At 42.3% G+C, this 22028-nt stretch overlaps 1 protein-coding gene across 1 annotated transcript in view; it reads left to right on the forward strand.

Moving 5' to 3' along the window:
• Positions 1-12706, forward strand: part of LOC124014050 (6-phosphofructo-2-kinase/fructose-2,6-bisphosphatase-like) — a 52757-nt gene extending 40051 nt beyond the window's left edge. The window contains exons 6-14 of the mRNA XM_046328729.1: positions 516-572; positions 808-929; positions 1164-1371; positions 4459-4605; positions 4723-4827; positions 11077-11206; positions 11414-11476; positions 11597-11661; positions 11979-12706. Coding sequence (XP_046184685.1) covers positions 516-572; positions 808-929; positions 1164-1371; positions 4459-4605; positions 4723-4827; positions 11077-11206; positions 11414-11476; positions 11597-11661; positions 11979-12038 — 957 coding nt within the window. The 3' untranslated portion in view covers positions 12039-12706. The remainder of the gene's footprint in view (positions 1-515; positions 573-807; positions 930-1163; positions 1372-4458; positions 4606-4722; positions 4828-11076; positions 11207-11413; positions 11477-11596; positions 11662-11978) is intronic.
• Positions 12707-22028: the final 9322 nt, after the last annotated feature.

Consider the following 22028-nt stretch of genomic DNA (forward strand, 5'->3'; position numbering starts at 1 on the left):
TGCCACATGTGAAAGGCTCCAGGAACCCAAATTAATTGGGTGGATCCCATCCTCCTTAAATAACGTGTTTTGTTTCCAAAAGGTGTTGAAATTGTCAACAAAAGCTGCAATATTCAAGTAGCCATCTGTGAAGAGAAAGAATCCTGCTAAAGCGTCCAGTGCCACGATCCAGAGAGGAAACAGGGCCAGATATCATGGGCCTTTTATTAGTGTCTAAGCAGAGAATCAATCAGCTCTTTAAAATACAGATTCAACTGTTCCGAGCTGCGCTTCATAGTGTTTTAAAACCCACATGGACTACAATTAGAATCGATTTCCATGGCCTGGCATGGAACATTCGTGAGCAGCTTAGTAGTGTAATTCACTCGAGCTCCGGGATAGCACAGTATTTTTGCACCAGGAACAGTGAAATGCTTTTTCAAGGAGCAGCTCAAAATCACGTCTGTAGCTGTGTGGAAATGTGTGTCATTGTCCATCTCTCCAATCAATTTTTTTCTCCCTCTCTCCTTCCACAGGTCTTCTTCATAGAGTCGTTGTGTGACGACCCAGAGATCATTGCTGAGAATATCAAAGTATGTTTCTGTTTCTATTAAGTATACTAATCTCGCCTGTGAGTCTGTCTGTACTGATCTCTCGTGTGTGTGTGTGTGTGTGTGTGTGTGTGTGTGTGTGTGTGTGTGTGTGTGTGTGTGTGTGTGTGTGTGTGTGTGTGTGTGTGTGTGTGTGTGTGTGTGTGTGTGTGTGTGTGTGTGTGTGTGTGTGTGTGTGTGTGTGTGTGTGTGTGTGTGTGTGTGTGTGTGTGTACAGCAAGTGAAGCTGAGCAGTCCAGACTACGCGGGTTGTGATAAAGAGGAGGCGGTCGCTGACTTCCTCAAGAGGATTGAGTGTTACAAAGTTACATACATATCCCTGAACGATGAGAAGGACAGGTAACACGCACACATACACATACACACACAGGACTCTGACACTTCTCTCCCACTCCTCTTTCTCTCCTCGCTCTCCTCCCCACTAAGAGTTTGTCGTATGTTAAGATCTTCAACATAGGCAGCAGGAATCTAGTGGATTGGGTAAAGGGATTTAACATCTCTCTCCCTGTTCCCCCCCCTGCCCCATTTATTTTTCTCCCTCCTCCCCCTCCCATTCTCTCTCCCCTCTTCTAGGAGTCTGTCATATATAAAGATCTTTAATGTTGGCAGCAGGTATCTGGTGAACCGTGTGCAGGACCACATCCAGAGTCGTATTGTTTATTACCTGATGAACATACATGTAGCGCCACGGTTTATCTACCTGACCCGCCACGGAGAGAGTGAACTCAACCTTGTGGGACGCATTGGAGGAGACTCTGGCCTGTCCCCACGCGGTAACAAGGTAGGAGACTGGTCTGTCCCCAGAAGGAACCCAGGTAGGAGGCTGGTCTGTAAACAAGGTAGAGTCTGAGGTCGGTCCCTAGGAGGAAACCGGGTAGGAAACTGGTCTGTCCTCAGTAGGAAACAAGGCCGGATACTCTGGTCTGTTCCCAGGAGTAAACAAGGCCAGAGACTCGGGTCTGTCCCCAAGGAGGAAACAAGACAGGAGACTGGTCTATCCACAGAAAGCAAGATAGAGCAAGATAGAGAAAGCAAGATAGGAGACTGGGGTTGGTCCCCTTGAGGAAAAAGGTAGGGCAGTGGTCTGTCTCTAGGAGGGAAAAAGGTAGGATACAAGTAAGGGTCTTGTCTGTAGGCCCTGCATTGAAGATCAAAATTAGCTAAAGAAATTTGTGATAAATAAAAAAGTATACCAGTTTCATTTAACTTCCAAAAAATGGACAGCTGTGCCATATAGATTGCAATATAGCTGGGAAGACATTTTTGATGTACATATTACATGGTACATGGTTTATGAACCCGATACACAAAACAATGCTGGATTCAAAGAGTTTTTCAATTTAAATTAACCAATGGCATGTTATATTTTAGGGGGATACCACCATCCCAGCTCTGCAGATTTTGCTGCGAAGAGACAGAATGATTAGATCATTTGTTTTGGTACTGTCCATATGTGGCTTGTTTTTGGTCAAAGGCTCAGGAATGGCTGAAGAGTTGCAACATTTACCTGGAGCAAATTCTGCAAAGATCACTGGGCGATTTAAAAAATCATAGTCACTCGATCAATAATATAATTACAAAATATAGATTTTATTTAGAATCAGTAGAATCTTTGAGAATAGAAAGGTTCAGAACTTTTGTGAAACAGCACAGTTGAAAAATATATGTCAAATATAAATCAAATCTGGATGGTGTTCAGAAATAGATTGGAGACGAGAGGAGCTGAAGGATGGGACTAAAATCAAGCAAAAGATAACTATTGTAACATATATACTGTGTCCGTAAAATGTTTATAGTATGTATAAGCTGGAAGTAGAAGCCTAACCCGGAACCAAACCAGCTGCGCGTGAGCACCATCGTGTGAAATCGTACATACCACAGGGGACAGATCATGACACGCAGGTTAAAATATTGAAACAAACTCTGGACCAATTATATTAATTTGGTGACAGGTTGAAAAGCATTAAACATTGATGTTAATTTAGCATGCACTTGCTTGCTAATTTGTCCTATTTAGCTAGATTGCTGTTGCTAGCTAATTTGTCCTGGGAAATAAACACGAGTTCTTATTTTACCTGAAATGCACAAGGTCCTCTACTCCACAAATTAATCCACACATAAAACAGGCTTTTTTTTCTCTTGACTTTAAATTGCGATTGGTAACTTTCATAAATGAGGTGCATTACCGCCACGGACCTCATTCATCTTCAGTCACCTACGTGGGTAAAACCAATAAGGAGATGGCATGTTGGCTACCTGCTTCTATAAATCAATGAGGAGATGGGAGAGGCAGGACTTGCAGCGCGATCCGCTTCAGAAATAGAACTGACTTCTATTTTAGCCCTTGGCAACGCAGACATTCGTTGGCGCGCGCGAGCAGTGTGGGTGCAATAATTTATCAATATAGATTTCAAAATGGATTTTGCAATGCTCACGCACGAGTGGTGTAGTCAGCCTGTAAGTAATTGTTGTCCATTAGTTTACTCCAAATAGGGGAGGGATGGTAGGGTTAAGGGAAATAATTAAGGAAAAAATATATATATATATTTTTTTAGTTTATATATATAAATAAATATATAATATTTATATATTTACCCCCCAAAATATGGGAAATTGGAAATGATGCAGACAATACAAGCTGATCTACCCCCTAAGATTTTTTAAAAGTAGGATTACTGGTCTGTCCCTAGGAGGAAACAAGGTAAGAGATTGGGGTGTGTGTAGTTTGCCAGTGCTCTAGGAGGGTACATGCCAGTGTATCAAAGTCTAAAGGGTGTGTGTGTGTGTGTGTGTGTGTGTGTGTGTGTGTGTGTGTGTGTGTGTGTGTGTGTGTGTGTGTGTGTGTGTGTGTGTGTGTGTGTGTGTGTGTGTGTGTGTGTGTGTGTGTGTGTGTGTGTGTGTGTGTGTGTGTGTGTGTGTGTGTGTGTGTGTGTGTAGTTTGCTCTAGGACAGGATTTCCCAACCCTTACCTCTGGCTCCCCCAGACGTTCCACATTTTTTTTTAACCCTAAACTGCCGACTTGATTCAATTAGTCAAACACTTGCTGAAAAAAAAGTGAAACATCTAGGTTGGGAAACCCAGATCTCCGAATCCCTGTGTATCAGCGATCTAAAGGTATGTGTGTGCATACATGCATACATGTGTGTTTGTGTAGTTTGCCAGTGCTCTAGGAGGGTACATGCGTAACCAGCAGTGGAGGCTCCTCAGAGGAGGAAGGGGAGGACCATCCCCTTTTCATACAATTGTTTTATTGATACACTTAAGTGTATCCTTTTTAGATAAAGCTACACTAAATATATTCACATGTCACCAAATAATTGATAAAAAAACAGTTTTGCCATGAAGTTCTACTGTACAGTAGCCTCATCAGCACTCTGTTGGGTAGCACCATTGTATAGCCAGAGGACAGCTAGTTTCTGTCCTCCTCTGGGTACATTGACTTCAATACAAAACTGAAGAAGCTCATGTTTCTCACCCCCTTCCATAGACTTACACAATAATTCTGACAACATCCGGAGGATGTCGAATCAAAGTCAAATAGGGGGTGTACATATGCTTATTTTTGTCCAGTTTCACACATGTACAAATGTGTAAACTATAAAAGTGTGTGGTGTGAACTGGAAATGTGTTTTTTAAATATCCCACTCACCCTGAGACACCCTTAGAGAATGGGGTCACAGTATGAATCAGCAATTGCTGGCGACTCTGGAGAAATTCGAGCTAAGTGCCTTGCTCAAGGGCAGATCGACAGATTTTTTTTATCTAGACAGATTTTTCAACTTTTAGGGTTAAAACAAAAATGTCTGGGGTGGCCCGCGTAACCAGTGAATCTAAAGTGTGTGTGTGTGTGTGTGTGCGTGTGTGTAGTTTGCCAGTACTCTAGGAGGGTACATACGTAGCCAGTGTATCAGAGATTTGAAGGTGTGGACCAGCCACATGAAGAGAACCATCCAGACAGCTGAGGGTCTGGGAGTCCCCTACGAACAGTGGAAGGCCCTCAACGAGATAGACGCAGTAAGTGTGTGCGTGTGTTTAGTGTGTGTTTTGTGTGTGTGTGTGTGTACCTCTCTTCTTTCCTGTTTGTCAGGAGGGGGTGGGGTGTATGTGTAACCTCTCTGTCCTGCATGTCAGGGTGTGTGTGAGGAGATGACCTATGAGGAGATCCAAGACCACTACCCAGAAGAGTTTGCACTGAGAGACCAAAACAAGTACCGTTACCGCTACCCCAAGGGAGAGGTGAGGAGTGAGAGTATAATGTTTGTATACTATGTGTATGCTGTGTGTGTGTACAATGTGTATACTGTGTATAGTAATGTGTATACTGTATATAGTAAAGTGTATACCGTGTTTGGACCTCTTGGCGTAACTGTTAAAAGTGTTGGCTTGACAGTAGCTGGATCCAGGTTTGACTCCCAGTCGGGACTACCTCCCGAATATGCTACAATAAACTTCCATTGTCGGTTTCATTGATACTGACTCTAATTGACAACATTTTAGCTCTAACTCCTGAGTCCATTGAAAAGGATCAGCTTGAGCAAGGTAAGGTGTAGAATTACTGATCCACAAATAATATCCCCAGCAAAATACACATTCACAATCAGACATTGACTGATTGATTGGAGACAGTTTATGTCAATTAAAGAACATTTCCTGAGATATTCTACCTGCAGCAACACCAGTGGATAATGCTGGAAATAAAAGCAAAGTGCCCTAATTATGAAAGTGTTCCACATTGGATGCTTGCCCTGTGCATCCCACAGCTGTGTAAATTTGGCTGGATGTCCTTTAGGAGATACACACAGGAATCTGGTGACCGTGAAGAATCCAGCAACAATGCAGTTCTTGACACAAACCGGTGGCACTTACCACCTTGCCCCGTTCATAGACATGTTTTTTGTTTTTCACATTCACCCTTTGAATGGCACACATACACATTCCATGTCTCAATTGCCTCAAGCTTAAAAATCCTTCATTATTAACCTGTTTCCTCCCCTTAATTGAGTGGATATAATAAAGGGATCGAAGTTTTCCCCTGGATTCACCTGGTCAGTCTATGTCATGGAAAGAGCAGATATTCTTAATGATTTGTAGACTCAGTGTATATAATGTATGTTTTTCAGTCCTATTTGTATTTACTATGGATCCCCCAATAGCTGTTGCCAAAGCAGTGAAATAGGCTACTTTCTCATGTGAATTAATGAGGAGCACACCTCAATTGAAACTGTTGTTAGAAAATCATTTTAAATTGACAAGTTGAAACAGCCTATGTTTGAGACCAGCGCGTGTTAACTGTTCTGTTGAGTCACAATCACATTTTGGAACTGTGAGTGGATTCTAACATCATGCACATAAAAAAACTCACGCTGTGGCGACAGTTAGATATATTTGGAACTCACGCATGAAAAGGTTAAACACCTCTGTGTTGTGTTAGACAGGTAACTCTTTATCCACAATATAGCTGGGGGTCTAAAGCCATAAAACGTACGTTTTTCCAGCAGCAGACTATGATCGATAATTTCAAAAGCCACGCTGAAATCTAACAAAACAGCCCCCTATCATCAATTTCTCTCAGCCAATCATCAGTCATTTGTGTAAATGCTGTGCTTGTTGAATGTCCTTCCCTATAAGCGTGCTAAAAGTCTGTTGTCAATTTGTTTACTGTAATATAGCATTGTATGGTCAAACACGATCAAGGGTTGGAAACAGGCTGATTAGTCGGCTATTTGAGCTAGTAAAGGGGGTTTAACTATTCTTACGTAGGGGAATGACTTTTGCTTCCTTCTAACCCTGAGGGTGCACAGTTTCTAGTCGGCTTAAATTGAAGATATGGAAAATAGGAGTGGCAATATTATCCTCAGTAATATTCTAACCAAGTTGTAGGAACCCGGTGGCTTGTCATTGTTGATAGACAACAATCCTTTTTTTACCTCTTCCACACTCACTTTACGGAATTCAAAATTACAATTCTTGTCTTTCATAATTTGTTCGGATATACTTGGCTGTGTAGTGTCAGTGTTTGAGGACTTGGTGCAGTGCTTGGAACCAGTGACCATAGGGTTAGGGTGTATTGTGTGTAGATATAATGTCTGTATAATCAGACCACTTGATCTTTTCCACATTTTGGAACATTACAGCTGTATTCTAAAAAAGAATTGTGCAAATGTAAAACAAATAAAAACAGAAATACCTTATTTACAGAAATATTCAGACCCTTCGCTATGAGAAATTGAGCTCAAGTGCATCCTTTTTCCATTGATCATCCTTTATGTTTCTACAACTTGATTGGAGTCTACCTGTGGTAAATTCAATTGATTTGACATGAAAGGCACACACCTGTCTATATAAGGTCCCGCAGTTGATAGTGCATGTCAGCGCAAAAACCAAGCCATGAGGTTGAAGGAATTGTCCGTAGAGATCTGAGACAGGATTGTGTCGAGGCACAGATCTGAGGAAGGGTACCAAAATATTTCTGCAGCATTGAAGGTCCCCAAGAACACAGTGGCCTCCATCATTCTTAAACGTAAGAAGTTTGAAACCACCAAGACTTTTACTAGAGCTGGCCGCCCGGGCCAAACTGAGCAATCGGGGGAAAATGGCCTTGGTCAGGGTGACCAGGAACCTAAAGGTCAGTCTGACAGAGCTCTAGAGTTCCTCTGTGGAGATGGGAAATCTTTCGAGAAGGACAACCATCTCTGCAGCGCTCCACAAATCTGTCCTTTATAGTAGAGTGGCTAGATGGAAGCCACTCCTCAGTAAAAGGTACACGAGAGCTCGCTTTGAGTTTGCCAAAAGGAACCTAAAGACTCTCAGACCATGAGAAGCAAAATTCTCTGGTCTGATGAAACCAAGATTGAACTATTTTGCCTGAATGCCAAGCATCACATCTGAAGGAAACCTGGCATCATCCCTTCAGTGAAGCTTAGTGGTGGCAGTATCACGGGATGTTTTTCAGCGGCAGGGACTGGGAGACTAGTCAGGATCGAGGGAAAGATGAAAGGAGCAAAGTACAGAGCGATCCTTGATGAGAACCTGCTCAAGAGCTGGGGCGAAGGTTCACCTTCCAACAGGACAAGGACCCTAGCACACAGCCAAGACAATGCAGGAGTGGTTTCGGGACAAGTCTTTGAATGTCCTTGATTGGCACAGCCAGAGCCCGGACTTGAACCCAATCGAACATCCCTGGAGAGACCTGAAAATAGCTGTGCAGCAATGCTCTCCATCCAATCTGACAGAACTTGAGAGGATCTGCAGAGAAGAATTGGAGAAATTCCCCAAATACAGGTGTGCCAAGCTTGTAGCGTCATCGTCACGTCTACTCCCACTCCCCCACTTCGGTGTTCAACGTCGCCGATTTACTGACCACCGGTCCTGGCAAATATTATTACGTGCAACTGGCATCATTCATTATGCGCACCTGCTCCTCATGATGAGCCACACCTGGACTCATTACCTCACCTATATCTGGCACTCCCTTAGGTTTATTTCCCAGGAAGTATTCTCTTGTTTCTTGTATCATTCCATATTTTGTTTATTTTTAAACTCACCACCTGCACCGACTCCCAGCGTCTACGTAACAGATTACTGCCTCAACAAATGGAAGCAGTAGGAAATCAGGACATCTAATCGGATGGTCGACGAACAGGGATACCTACTTCGTCAACACCATAACCAGCTGGCGCAACTGGGGAAGGCTATGGAAGAGGTTCTTCGCAGTCTTCAACGTTTCAAATATATCAGAGAGGCTAGATTGACCACCAGTCAATCTAGCAAGCCAGCACACCAGTCCATTCAGCAGTCCACCCAGGTCAGCAATGACCATTTGTCCCTCCCGGAAAAATATGATGGGAACCCATCTAAATTCTGTGGCTTCCTACTCCAGTGCTTCCTCTATTTTGCACACCAGATGGGAGTCCCTACCACTGACAGGTCTAAGGTTGCCATGGTTATTTCTCTGCTGACTGGATGGGCATTGGAGTGGGTTACGGCCATCTGAGAGAGAGGAGAGGAGGAGCTGGATTCATATGAGGGTGTTCATGACTCTGTTAACCATGTTAGGTGACTGGGAATATGGCCGAATCGCAAACAGTGTAGTTATTCCCGCCATAAGGCAAAATGGAGTCGCAATTCAACGGCTCAGACACGAGACGTATGTGGCAGGGTCTACAGACAATCACGAACTACAAAGGGAAAAACAGCCACGTCGCGGACACCGACTTCTTGCTTCCAGACAAGCTAAAAACCTTCTTTGCCCCCTTTGAGGACAACACAGTGCCACGACGTGGCCTGCTACCAAGGACAGTGGGTTCTCCTTCTCCGTGGCCAATGTGAGTAACACATTTAAACGTGTTTACCCTCGCAAGACTGCCAGCCCAGATGGCTTCTTAAGCCGCATCTTCAGAGCATGCTCAGACCAGCTGGCTGGAGTGTTTCCAGACGTATTCAATTTTCTCTATCCCAGTCTCTCCCTATCCCCACATGCATAAAGATGCCCACCATTGTTCCTGTACCCAAGAAAGAAAATGTGACTGAACTAAATGACCATCTGTTACCATGAAGTGCTTTGAGAGACTAGTCAAGGATTATATCACCTCTACCTTAACTGACACCCTAGACCCACAATTTGCTTTCCGCCCAAATAGATCCACAGACGATGCAATCTAGTGCAATTTAGGGCTCACTGCACACTGCCATATCCCATCTGGACAAGACAATTATACCTATGTAAGAATGCTGTTAATTGACTATAGCTCAGCATTCAACACCATAGTATCCTCCAAGCTCATCATTAAGCTCGAGGCCCTGGGTCTGAACCCCGCCCTATGCAACTGGGTCCTGGACATCCTGACGGGCCGCACCCAGGTGATGAAGGTAGGAAACAATACCTCCACTTGCTGATCCTCAACACTGGGTTCCCACAAGGATGCCCCCTCTGTACTCCCTGTTCACCCATGATTGCGTGGCCACTCACGCCTCCAACTCAATCATCAAGTTTTCAGACGACACAAAAATAGTATGCCTAATTACCAACAATGACGAGACAGTCTACAGGGAGGAAGTGAGGGCCCTGGGAGTGTGGTGCCAGGAAAAAAACCTCTCACCCAATGTCAACTAAACAAAGGATCTTATCGTGGACTTCAGGAAACAGCAGAAGGAGCACCCCCTATCAGCGTACACATCACTGACAAACTGAAATGGTCCACCCACACAGACAGTGTGGTGAAGAAGGCACAACAGTGCCTCTTTTGGCTTGGCACCTAAAACCCTCACAAACTTTTACAGACGCACAATTCAGAGCATCCTGTCGGGCTGTATCACCGCCTGGTATGGCAACTGCACTGCCCGCAACCACAGGGCTCTCCAGAGGGTGGTGCGATCTGCCCGACGCATCACCGGGGTCAAACTGCCTGCCCTCCTGGACACCTGCAGCACCCGATGTCACAGGAAAGCCAAAAAGATCATCAAGGACAACAACCACCTGAGCCACACTGCCTGTTCACATCGCTATCATCCGGAAGGCGAGGTCAGTACTGGTGCATCAAAGCTGGGACCGAGAAGTTGTTTTTGCAGTCTCTATCTCAAGGCCATCAGACTGTTAAATAGCTATCACTAGCACATTAGAGGCTGCTGCCCTATAGACTTGAAATCACTGGCCACTTTTAATAATGTTTACATATTTTGCATTACTTATCTCATATATATATATATATATATATATATATATATATATAATATATATATATATATGTATATATATATATGTATACTGTATCTATCCTATTCTACTGTATTTTAGTCTATGCCACTCTGATATTGCTCGTCCAAATATTTATATATTCTTAATTCCATTCCTTTATTTTATATTTGTGTGTATTGTTGTGTAATTGTTAGATTATACTGCACTGTTGGAGCTACAAACACAAGCATTTTGCTACACCTGCATATATTTTTTTTGCTAAACACGTGTATGTGACAAATAATATTTGATTTGATTTGAACTTTGTGGCAACAGTTTTGGAATTGCCCTTTCCTGTGTCAGCATGACAATGCCCACGTGCACAAAGCAATCGCCCAATATCAGTGCCCAACCTCACCAATGTTCTTGTGGCTGAATGGAAGCAAGTCACTACAGCAATGTTCCAACATCTAGTGAAAAGCCTTCCCAAAAGAGTGGAGGCTGTTATAGCAGCAAAGGGTGGACCAACTCTATATTAATGCCCATGATTTTGAAATGAGATGTTAGACAAGCAGGTGTCCACATACTTTTGGCCATGTAGTGTATAATGTGTGTATCGTGTGTGTGCAATGTTCATATATAATACGTGTATATTGTGTGTGTGTGTGTGTGTGTGTGTGTGTGTGTGTGTGTGTGTGTGTGTGTGTGTGTGTGTGTGTGTGTGTGTGTGTGTGTGTGTGTGTGTGTGTGTGTGTGTGTGTGTGTGTGTGTGTGTGTGTGTGTGTGTGTGTGTGTGTGTGTGTGTGTGTCAGTCGTATGAGGACCTGGTGCAACGTCTGGAGCCGGTGATCATGGAACTAGAGAGACAGGAGAATGTTCTGGTGGTGTGCCACCAGGCTGTCATGCGCTGTCTGCTAGCTTACTTCCTTGATAAGAGTGCAGGTAAGACGGTCTAACCACAATCCCATAGCCTCTGACACTACACTACTACTATACTATATACCACTATCACACAGCTTGGGAACCTTTGGAACTCTGTCAATGTTGAAATTATCCAGCTGTCAGTCAGAAGAAATGTTTGAGTTCTGTATCCCCATCTATCTCTCTCTCCTCTTTCTCCACTCTTCTCCCATCTCTCTCTCCCTCCAGCGGAGTTGCCATATCTGAAGTGTCCTCTCCACACGGTGCTAAAACTCACCCCAGTTGCTTACGGTCGGTCTCTTTCTCTCTCTTTCTCTCCCTATGAATATTTAAGTAGAAATATTTAACAATGATAATGTTAATTGATATACTAATCAGCTGTAGTCCTGGGGTCTCTATTATTTTTCTCAGGTTGTAAGGTTGAGTCCATCTTCCTCAACATTGAAGCAGTCAACACACACAGAGACAAACCAGTGGTGAGCCAACACACATGCACACACTACATATAAAGTTCCCATTTCCAAATCCAACCCTCGTACCGCCTCATATGTACTAAAAGCGTCTAGCAGCAACCTGCTCCTGGCTTAACAGACTTGAACTGTCAGAAAATCTCATTTGTGGATCATACTTAAGCCCCTCTGGTTGTCAGGAGAGCCAATGCAGTGACGTCTCCACACCAAGCCCTACCTCGAACAAAATCCTGCAGAACCTCACCAAACGTAGTTTGCAGGTACACACACACAAACACACACACACATCATCAAACCTTCTCTTTCTCTCCGTCTGTCTTCAGAATGTTGACGTGGACAGAGAACCAGAGGAGGCACTACTGACAGTCCCAGACCACATATAGAGGAGGAGAGGAGAGGATGAGAGAGGGTCGACTGATGGTCCCAGATGACATCTGGAGGAGGAGAGGAGAGCTACGATATTGCGACACAATACAGGGAGAACCAATGAAGAGACACCATTGCCGTAGAGACTGAAGTGAAGCAATAAGAGAGACTGCTGGGAAATGGAGTTTAAAGGACCAGACTACATGAACCCTACACTATAATTCTCTGTCTAAACGGAGCTAGAAAACAATGCAACATCTCTCTCAGTGGAACCCTGTTAGTGACAGTAGAATGAAGTGAATTCAACAATTTGTCTGTCTGTGTCATTGAAAATAAGAATTTGTTCTTAACTTACTTGCCTAGTTAAATAAAGATAAAATAAATATATGTTAGGATCATGTTGTCCAGGATTTCACAAACTCGGTCCTCAAGACCCCAAGGGGTGCAAATTTTGGTTTTTGCCCTAAACAGCTGATTCAAATAATCGACTATTTATCAAGCTTTGATCATTTGAATCAGTGTTAGGGCAAAAAACAAAATGTGCACCCCTTGGGGTCCTGAGGACCAAGTTTGGGAAACGCTGATGTAGTCTATCAGGATAATCTAGTCTGTCTATGTGTTAGGATCGTGTAGTCTGCATGTGTGTTAGAATCATCTAGTCTCATCATACACTGGTTTAATTCTGCGCTCTGGTCTGGTCCATATTTCCATGCGTGTCCGTGTGTGTTGTTAGCATGTAGTGTGTGTTGTTTGCAAGTGGTGAGTCATGTAAAAGGTGTGACTGATTGAGGCTGGGATTCATTCTGAGGTGCGTTGTAGAGCGCATGACATATACTTAGAAATGATCAGTTGTCACCCTGTCCATATCCTCTGGTTCTCTAACTATACTACCATTTTCTTCCCTAATGCCATGCATTACCTTCCAAATCTGTCTGACCCTAACCGACTTAAAGAACATAGCAGAACAAGTCTCATTATGTTCTAGAAAGCCACTATGCGCACGCTCCAGGAAAGCTCGAGCCTTCCGCTCCTGCAACTCCCTGAGCTGCGCCTTTAGGGTTGCAGATCTCTCCCAGTCAAACGACCCGCCGAGGTTGCCTGCCTCGTACTCGAGTTCAATTAACCTTTGGATACGATCCACCTCCCTCCTCTCCTCCCTTTTTTTCCTCTTGCAATACCCTATTATAAAAGCCCTAATCCTCACTTTAACTAATTCCCACCACTCTAACACCCCCTCGCACATGGACCGGAGGCCTTCAAGCCTCCAAAAGAAACCATAAAACCCGTCAACAAAAGCCTGCTCCTCCAGCACATCCTGATCTAACTTCCAGTACCCCCTACCAAAGAGGCAGTCTGGCGACCCCACCTGCAAGAGCACCCCGTCGTGATCCGAAAAGAAAACAGGCAACAGCCGCCCAGACAACTTACCCAAAGACCTGGGTACAAAAATATAGTCGAGCCTCCGCTCAACCCCCCTGGAGTTGCGCCATGTAGGACCGGCCATTTTCGGAGTAGTGTGCAGACCACCATCAACCAGACCATGGCAAGCCATTCGCCCGGTAATGGCGCCTGCACTGCTATCCCCCCCTATTCCTAAATCTGTATTAAAATCCCCCCCTATCACTAATTTCCTATTTGTGACACACAGGGGCGTCCACCATCTCCCTCCTGTCTGCCACCACCTGTGGCCCATACACCACCACTAATATAAATGTACAATCCCTTATCGTGACATCCACCCCTATAACCCTCCCCTGCATTACCACAAAAGAATCCTCCACTTTTACCTCCCTGTGCCCACACAAAATCCCTACCCCCGATGAGTGCACCCCCAATACCCTAAACTGACTCCCCCTTGTCCCACTCTCTCTTAAACCTACTAACATCCACTCCACCCCTCAGGTGAACATCCTGTAAAAAACAAAAATCAAACCCCACACCCTCCAAATAACTAAAAACCGCCCTCCTCTTAACAAAATCCCTTAAACCCCTTACATTTAAACTAACAAAAGTAAAATTAGACCCCATGAAAGAATAAAATAAAAACATGTAATACACTCAAATTCTAAACCCAGACAGAAAAAAACAAAAACAGGAGACTCACCCGATGCTCCCCTGCTCCATATCTACCGGTGAGAACACCATCTGTACTCCCAACATCCCCCCCTCTTCCTCCATCTCACCAACCAAGGATGCAGGAATAGTGTTTGGCTCCAGGGTGCCCTGCACCCGTGGCACGCCTTAGGCTTGTCACAATCCCTCGCCTCGTGTTCCTCAGATCCACAAAATCTGCATTTTCTTGTGCTGCAAGAGGTGAATATGTGTCCGTAGGCCACACAGCGCCTGAAAAATGGGGGCTGACATGCATAAAACAACGTCCACCTGTCAGCCCCTAGGGAGAACATAGCAGGAGGATGGAGGTAGCCACCATGTCCCTTTGGGTCCTCTCTGAGGAGGGCCTGGAAGCCTCTCCTCCCATTCCAAAACCCAAGGGAGTCTTTGAGGTGCCTTGCTGAGGAGACGTTATCCATGTATCTCCCCCAAAAATCCCTCACCTCTTCGTCCTGCATGTGCATTTGCAATATGATTCTATAGTGAAAAAACATCACCAAAAGTTAAGAACAAATTCTTATTTTCTGCAGGATTTTTGAGCATGCCAAATTCGTGATGGTAAATGCACATTGAAACAAATTGCAAATGCAATTTGCAATATGATTCTATAGTGAAAAAACATCACCAAATGGACATGATGAAATCAACACAACGAGTGATGGAAAGGAACAACTATCACTGCCCGGCCATCCCGAGTTCATCAGCCCCAGTCAATTTTGCATTTCTGCAGGAGTTTTGAGCATGTCAAATTTCTTATGGTAAAATGCCCATTGAACCATGTTGCAAATGCACTTGCAATATGATTCAACAGTGAAAAAACATCACCAAATGGACATGATGAAATCAACACAACGAGTGATGGAAAGGAACAAACAAATGTCAAATTTCTTATGGTATTTGGCCCCAAAAAAAGTGACTTTTGACTTCGACTTTTGACTTCCTATGAAATCATATTGTAAATGGACAAATCATATTCCTTATGCACAAGTAAAACTTTTTTTTTTTAAATATGATAATAAAATACAACAAGTATGTTGATACAGTTCTTATACGTGTGTAATTGACACAAAATTTGAAAGAATTTCGAAAAACGGTCCAGAAAGCACTTTTTTAAGGGTGTGTGAAGTTTTTTACAAAATTTTGACATTTTTGACTTTTGACTTTTGACTTCCTATGAAATCATATTGAAAATGGACAAAACATATTACTTATGCGCATGTAAAAAATATATATATATGATAATAAAATTGGACAAAAGTATATTCATACAGTTCTTACACATGTGTAATTGACAAAAAAATTGAAAGAATTTCGAAAAACGGTACAGAAAGCACTTTTTTAAGGGGTGATAAGTTTTTGACAAAAAAATCATTTTTTCAAAATTTTACTTTTGGATGTTGACTTGGGTTACATATCCAATATGAAAAACCAAGGTGGACCTGTTGGATTTTTAAAGTGTTACAACTGGCAATTGCCATATGGCATTTGCAATACACTTTGCATGAATCAACGCCGATTTGGGTGGTATTGGACAATGTCTATATGGTTGTCCGATGCCAATGACTTCCCATTAATTTTTGTCCAATACAGGGGGGTAATTCCCTTACATAAACAAGGTTTCAATCATGTTTGATAAACTCAGGATGTATTTTTTTGTTCTGTTTAAACTAGATGATAGGAACACTGTGGACAATTTTCAGCAAGTTGCAACATTGAAATTCAGAAATAAGCACTTTTCCATAAACAAGGTCTAAATCATGTTTGATGCACTCAGGATGTTAAAAAAAAGTTATGTTTTAACTAGATGATAGGAACACTGTGGACAATTTTCAGCAAGTTGCAACATTGAAATTCAGAAAACGGCTATAGTTACAGATTGGTTGCCCCGATTTGAAATCCGACTTCGTCTCTGAAGAGCAGAGAAGCAGGGGAAGATTTTAGCTGGCCGGACTTTTTTTCCTCAAAATCGTTCCGAAAGTGGTCAAAACGAACGTTGTTTGTGGAAGTTTGAAAAACACGTGGTAATGCAGTTACAAAAACAGCTGTACCATATGTTCCATATGGAATATTTTGATTCTGCACACAGCTATGAATAGCAGAGAAGTAGACGGATATCCCATACACTCTAACTTTTTGTCTAACTTGTTGACGTATTGCTCAAAATGGACACTGTTTGCCAAAATGTTACAGAAAATGATCTTGGTGCTGTTACTTAAACTGCTGTAACTTTGATGTGACTATCATTTTTTCTCCAAACTCCAGATTTGAGTAGCGGAGAAGTAGACGAAATTGGAGAACTTGAAATATTTTGTCTAAGTGGTTGCAAAGTGGAGTTATTAGCTGATTTGTGTCAAAGGTAGCTTGATTTCACTTACAGAGAAAGTCAGTTGGAAGTAATGATGTCACAATGGGGCACTTTAGTATCTTGAGAAATCCAATGAAAGCGGATGGAGGACAAAAAGAGGACAAGAAAGTGAATAACGGAACAAGTATAACAGATATAAAAAATTCTGTACAAACAACTCGATCGCGACAGTTGCGGATTTGTTGATATTGGAACGGCATTGCTTAAACGGTGTAGGAGGAGTGTCTCCTCATGATTTTGGCTCTGCAGCATCTGCGAGTATCCTAGCCAACGGTATCGTTTTGGAATATCAGTATTGACACAGAGAGCTGTTTGTGAAGAGCAGGTGAGGGGTTAATTAAATCGCTCTCCCACGAGAACGGTAGACCCAATTTAAAAAGCGTTTCCGCCTTTGAGAAGCAGAGAAGTGGAGGAAGATTTTAAGCCAAACTATGTTTGTCAAACTGTTTGGTTAGTGGTCAAAACAATAGTTGTTTTGGAAAGTAATGAATTGCCTTGGTGCTGACATGATTTACAGACAATTGAAAGAGAGGCGATGAGTTACGAAAACGGCTATAGTTACAGATTGGTTGCCCCGATTTGAAATCAGACTTCGTCTCTGAAGAGCAGAGAAGCAGGGGAAGATTTTAGCTGGCGGGACTTTTTTCCTCAAAAACATTCCGAAAGTGGTCAAAACGAACGTTGTTTGTGGAAGTTTGAAAAAACGGTATAAATAAAGGTAAAATATTTTTTTTCAAAAACATTTATTTTCTGTCTCTCTAGGCAATATAGACTGGTCTCTTATTGGATAACCCTGCAGTGCATGAGGGGAGAACACATAGGTTGAGGCCAACGACGGGTACTCCCAGCCTCTGTGGTGGCAGCAATTACATTTAACTACCCTGACTCTAACAGCAGCTACATTGGATTCCAGAAACTTGAGAATGCTCATATACCATTATAGTTAAAAAATAATTGTTATATTAAATGTTATGTCATTAGAAACCACATAAAAACAATTACATAGTTACTATGCTATTCACACTGTCACTCAGCATTAGTTTGACCAGGGACTTACACACATATTCCTGGAGAAAAACCGTCTTGTAGGTTTTCACTCCAACATGTGAGCTTGATTAGGCTTGTGTTGGATTTAAAAAACCGATAGAACGGTAGCTCTCTAAGTTTTGAGAACTGTTGTGGGTATGTAAACACAGGGAAGATCCCAATTGCATATGATTTGCGTCTTCTCTCCCTCTCAAAACACATTGGATGTAACATTGTATTTTGAGAAGGACACGAGGAGAGAGGACTCGAGGAATATGGACTTGAGATCATCCCACAGAATCGTACTCATTACTCCATGTGCTGACTCATGCCTGTGAAGCAGCCCGTTTCAAAATATTCACCTGGTGCAAAACATGCCTACCCGGTGCCTGGGCCAGATTAATCAAATCCTCTCATTGAATAGAATGGGTGTTCCCATTCAAGACAATGATGGCATAATGGGTGGACTGCCGGCAATTGCGAGTGTAAGTAAAAGCCGGAAGTGTACCCGTCAGTCTGTGCTGTGATTTGTTGAATCAACTCAACTGACATTACAAAAAAAATTCAGTCCATTGCGTGAGCCACATCAGTTAGCATCATTTGAATGAACATTCTACATTACCATGGAAATTATTGCATCATGCACGTCAAGCGGTAACGATATGCCAAGTCTGCAACCAACAGGACCCTGAACAGCTTCTATCCCAAGCCATAAGACTGATAAATAGTTAACAAAATAGAAACCCGGACTATCTACATTGACCCTTTTTGAACCAACTTCTTTGACAAATCCCATGTGGTGTTAATACCGTGTATTATGTCACTTTATTCCTAGTTATATGTACATACAGTTGGAGTCAGAAGTTTACATACACCTTAGCCAAATACATTTAAACTCAGTTTTTTTGAACAATTCCTGACATTTAATCCAAATAAAAATATCCTGTTTTAGGTTAGTTAGGATCAGCACTTTATTTTAAGAATGTGGAATGTCAGAATAATAGTACAGAGAATGATTTATTTCAGCTTTTATTTATTTTTTATCACATTCCAAGTGGGTCAGAAGTTTACATACACTCAATTAGTATTTGGTAGCATTGCCTTTAGTTTAAATTGTGTCATACATTTCGGGTAGCCGTCCACAAGCTTCCCGCAATAAGTTGGGTGAATATTGGCCCATTCCTCCTGACAGAGCTGGTGTAACTTAGTCAGGTTTGTAGGCCTCCTTGCTCACACATGCTTTCTCAGTTCTGCCCACAAATATTCTATAGGATTGAGGTCAGGGCTTTGTGATGGCCAATCCAATACATTCACTTTGCTGTCATTAAGCCATTTTGCCAAAACTTTGGAAGTATGCTTTGGGTCATTGTCCATTTGGAAGACCCATTTGCGAACAAGCTTTAACTATCTGACTGATGTCTTGAGACGTTGCTTCAATATATCCACATTATTTTCCTACCTCATGATGCCACCAGTCCCACCAGTCATTATGGCCAAACAGTTCCATTTTTGTTTCATCAGACCAGAGGACTTTTCTCCAAAAAGGACTTGCAGATCGCGCTGCAAGTTCTGCCTCTCCCATCTACTCAGTGGTTTATAGAAGCACATACTCACGTGCCATCTCCTCATTGGTTATACCCACATGGGTGACTGAAAGACGAATGAGGTCAGTGGTGGTAATGCACCTAATTTATGAAAGTTGTCAATTAGAATGTAAAGTCAAGAGAAGAAAAAGCTTAGGAGGAGAGATGACTAGAAACGATTTGGTTGACTGTTTTTTGTGTAGATGAATTGTTGGAGTAGAGGACCTTGTGCATTTCAGGTAAAATAACAACTCAATGGTTATATCCCAGGACAAATTAGCAAGCAAGTGCAAGCTAGCTAGCTAAATTGCCATAAATGTTTAATGCTTTTCAACCTGTCCCCAGATTGATGTAATTGGTTCAGAGTTTGTTTTGATATTTGAACCTGCATGTCGTGATTGCGTTTGGTGTGGGGGGACAAGATAAATGTAGGCACAATGTAGAGGTGAAAATAATTACAATTAGCATTAATACTCGAGTGATAAATGTTCAGATGATGATGTGCAAGTAGAGATACTGGGGTGCAAAAGAGCAAGAAGGTAAGTAATAATATGGGGATGAGGTAGTTGGGTGTGCTATTTACAGATTGGCTGTGTAAATGTACAGAGCAGCTTACCGATCACTAACAGCTGATGCTTAAAGTTAGAGGAGGAGATATAAGACTCCAGCTTCAGAGATTTTTGCAATTGGTTCCAGTCATTGGCAACAGATAACTGTAAGGAAAGGCGACCAAAGTAAGTGTTGGCTTTGGGGATGAGCAGTGCAATATACCTGCTGGAGCGTGCTACGGGTGGGTGTTGCCATGGTGACCAGTGAGCTGAGATAAGGTGGGGCTTTACCTAGCAAAGTGTTGGGGGCTATTTTGTAAATTTCATCACCGAAGTCAAGGATCGGTAGGATAGTCAGTTTTATGAGGGTATGTTTTGCGGCATGAGTGAAGAAAGCTTTGTTGAGAAATAGGAAGCCGAGTCTAGAGTTAATTTTGGATTGGAGATGCTTAATGTAAGTCTGGAAGGACATTTTCCAGTCTAAACAGACACCTAGGTATTTGTAGTTGTCCACATATTCTAGGTCAGAAGCTTCCAGACTAGTGATGCTAGTCAGGCGGGACGGTGCTGACAGCAATCGGTTGAAGAGCCACAGAAGGAGTGTTGTATGGCGTTGAAGCTCGTTTGGAGGTTTGTTAGCACAGTGTCCAAAGAACGGCCAGATCTATACAGAATGGTGTTGTCTGCCTAGAGGTGGATCAGAGAAACGGAGCTATTTCGCCTACAAAAATAATATTTTGGGAAAAAAGGAACATTGGCTATCTAACTGGGAGTCTCGTGAGTGAAAACAACCGAAGCTCATCGAAGGTAAACGATTTAATTTGATTGCTTTTCTGATTTCCATGACCAAGTTACCTGCTGCTAGCTGGATAAAATGCTATGCTAGGCTATCGATAAACGTATACAAATGCTTGTCTAGCTTTGGCTGTAAAGCATATTTTGAAAATCTGAGATGACAGGGTGATTAACAAAAGGCTAAGCTGTGCCTCAATATATTTCACTTGTGATTTTCATGAATAGGAATATTTTCTAGTAATATTTATGTCCGTTGCGTTAAACTAATTAGTGTCAGATGATGATAACGGTCCCGTTCATGGGATGGGGTGTCACTAGAGGTTAAGGTGTCAACAGTCTTTAGACATAGTTTCAGGCTTTTATTTTGAAAAATGAGCGTGAAAGATCATATTGCGTAAGTGGATAGGTGGGGGCTCTCAGAGTGAGTTTTGCGCTACATTGTTTCTCCCGTTTGTTTTGAAAAACCTACATACCCGTTTGATATATTATCGAATATATATTTTAAAACGAACCTGAGGATTGATTATAAAAAATGTTTGACATGTTTCTGTGGACATTGTGGATATTATTTGGAATATACATCTGCGTTATCGTGACTGCCCTTTCCTGTGGATTTCTGAACATAACGCGACAACAAACGGAGGTATTTTGGGTATAAAAATAATCTTTATGGAACAAAATGAACATTTGTTGTGTAACTGAGTGAGTGAAAACATCCGAAGATCATCAAAGCTGACCTTAATGCTTAGTGTACATAATGTTATGTTAAGCTATCGATAAACTTACACAAACGCTTGGATTGCTTTTGCTGTAAAGCATCATTTCAAATCGGAGATGACAGGTGGATTAACAAAAGGCTAAACTGTGTTTTGCAATATTGCACTTGTGATTTCATGAATATGAATATTTTTTAGTAATATTATTTGACTGTTTCGCTATGCTATTCAGCGGTTGCTGACAAAAATGTTCCCGCTAAAGGGATGGGTAGTGTCAAGAAGTTAACTACCTAATTTTCTCAATAACAGTCTCTCTCTTTCACTTCATCCCACTCCCCCTTCTCTTATATCAGCTTTGTTGGTGAACCGCTCCCTTATCTGAACTGGCTGACACAGAGAGGTCATAGGTGAGAGGTAACTTGGTTGGGTCAACAGGAAGTATTATTAAAGAGATGCTTTACATTGAAATAGAGATGTAGTAGTCACAGAGTTAATGATCCAAGGTCAGTTTTGCATTTCACCTCCTGATTGTAACAACGTTCGTCTGTTGTATGAAGAGAGTCAGACCGAAATGCAGCGTGTAGGTTACTCATGACTTTAATGAAGATAAATGCGGTACATGAAATAACTGAATATAGAAAACAACAAACGGAACGTGAACTAATTACAGCCTATCTGGTGACTAACACAGAGACAGGTACAATCACCCACAAAATACAACGCGAACTCAGGCTGCCTAAAATACGGTTCCCAATCAGAGACAACGATAAGCAGCTGACTCCAATTGAGAATCGCCTCAGGCAGCCAAGCCTAACTAGACACACCCCTAATCATACACAATCCCAATTACTACAAACCCCAA

This window comes from Oncorhynchus gorbuscha, linkage group LG25 (genome assembly GCF_021184085.1).
Source record: "Oncorhynchus gorbuscha isolate QuinsamMale2020 ecotype Even-year linkage group LG25, OgorEven_v1.0, whole genome shotgun sequence".
Lineage (NCBI taxonomy): Eukaryota > Metazoa > Chordata > Actinopteri > Salmoniformes > Salmonidae > Oncorhynchus > Oncorhynchus gorbuscha.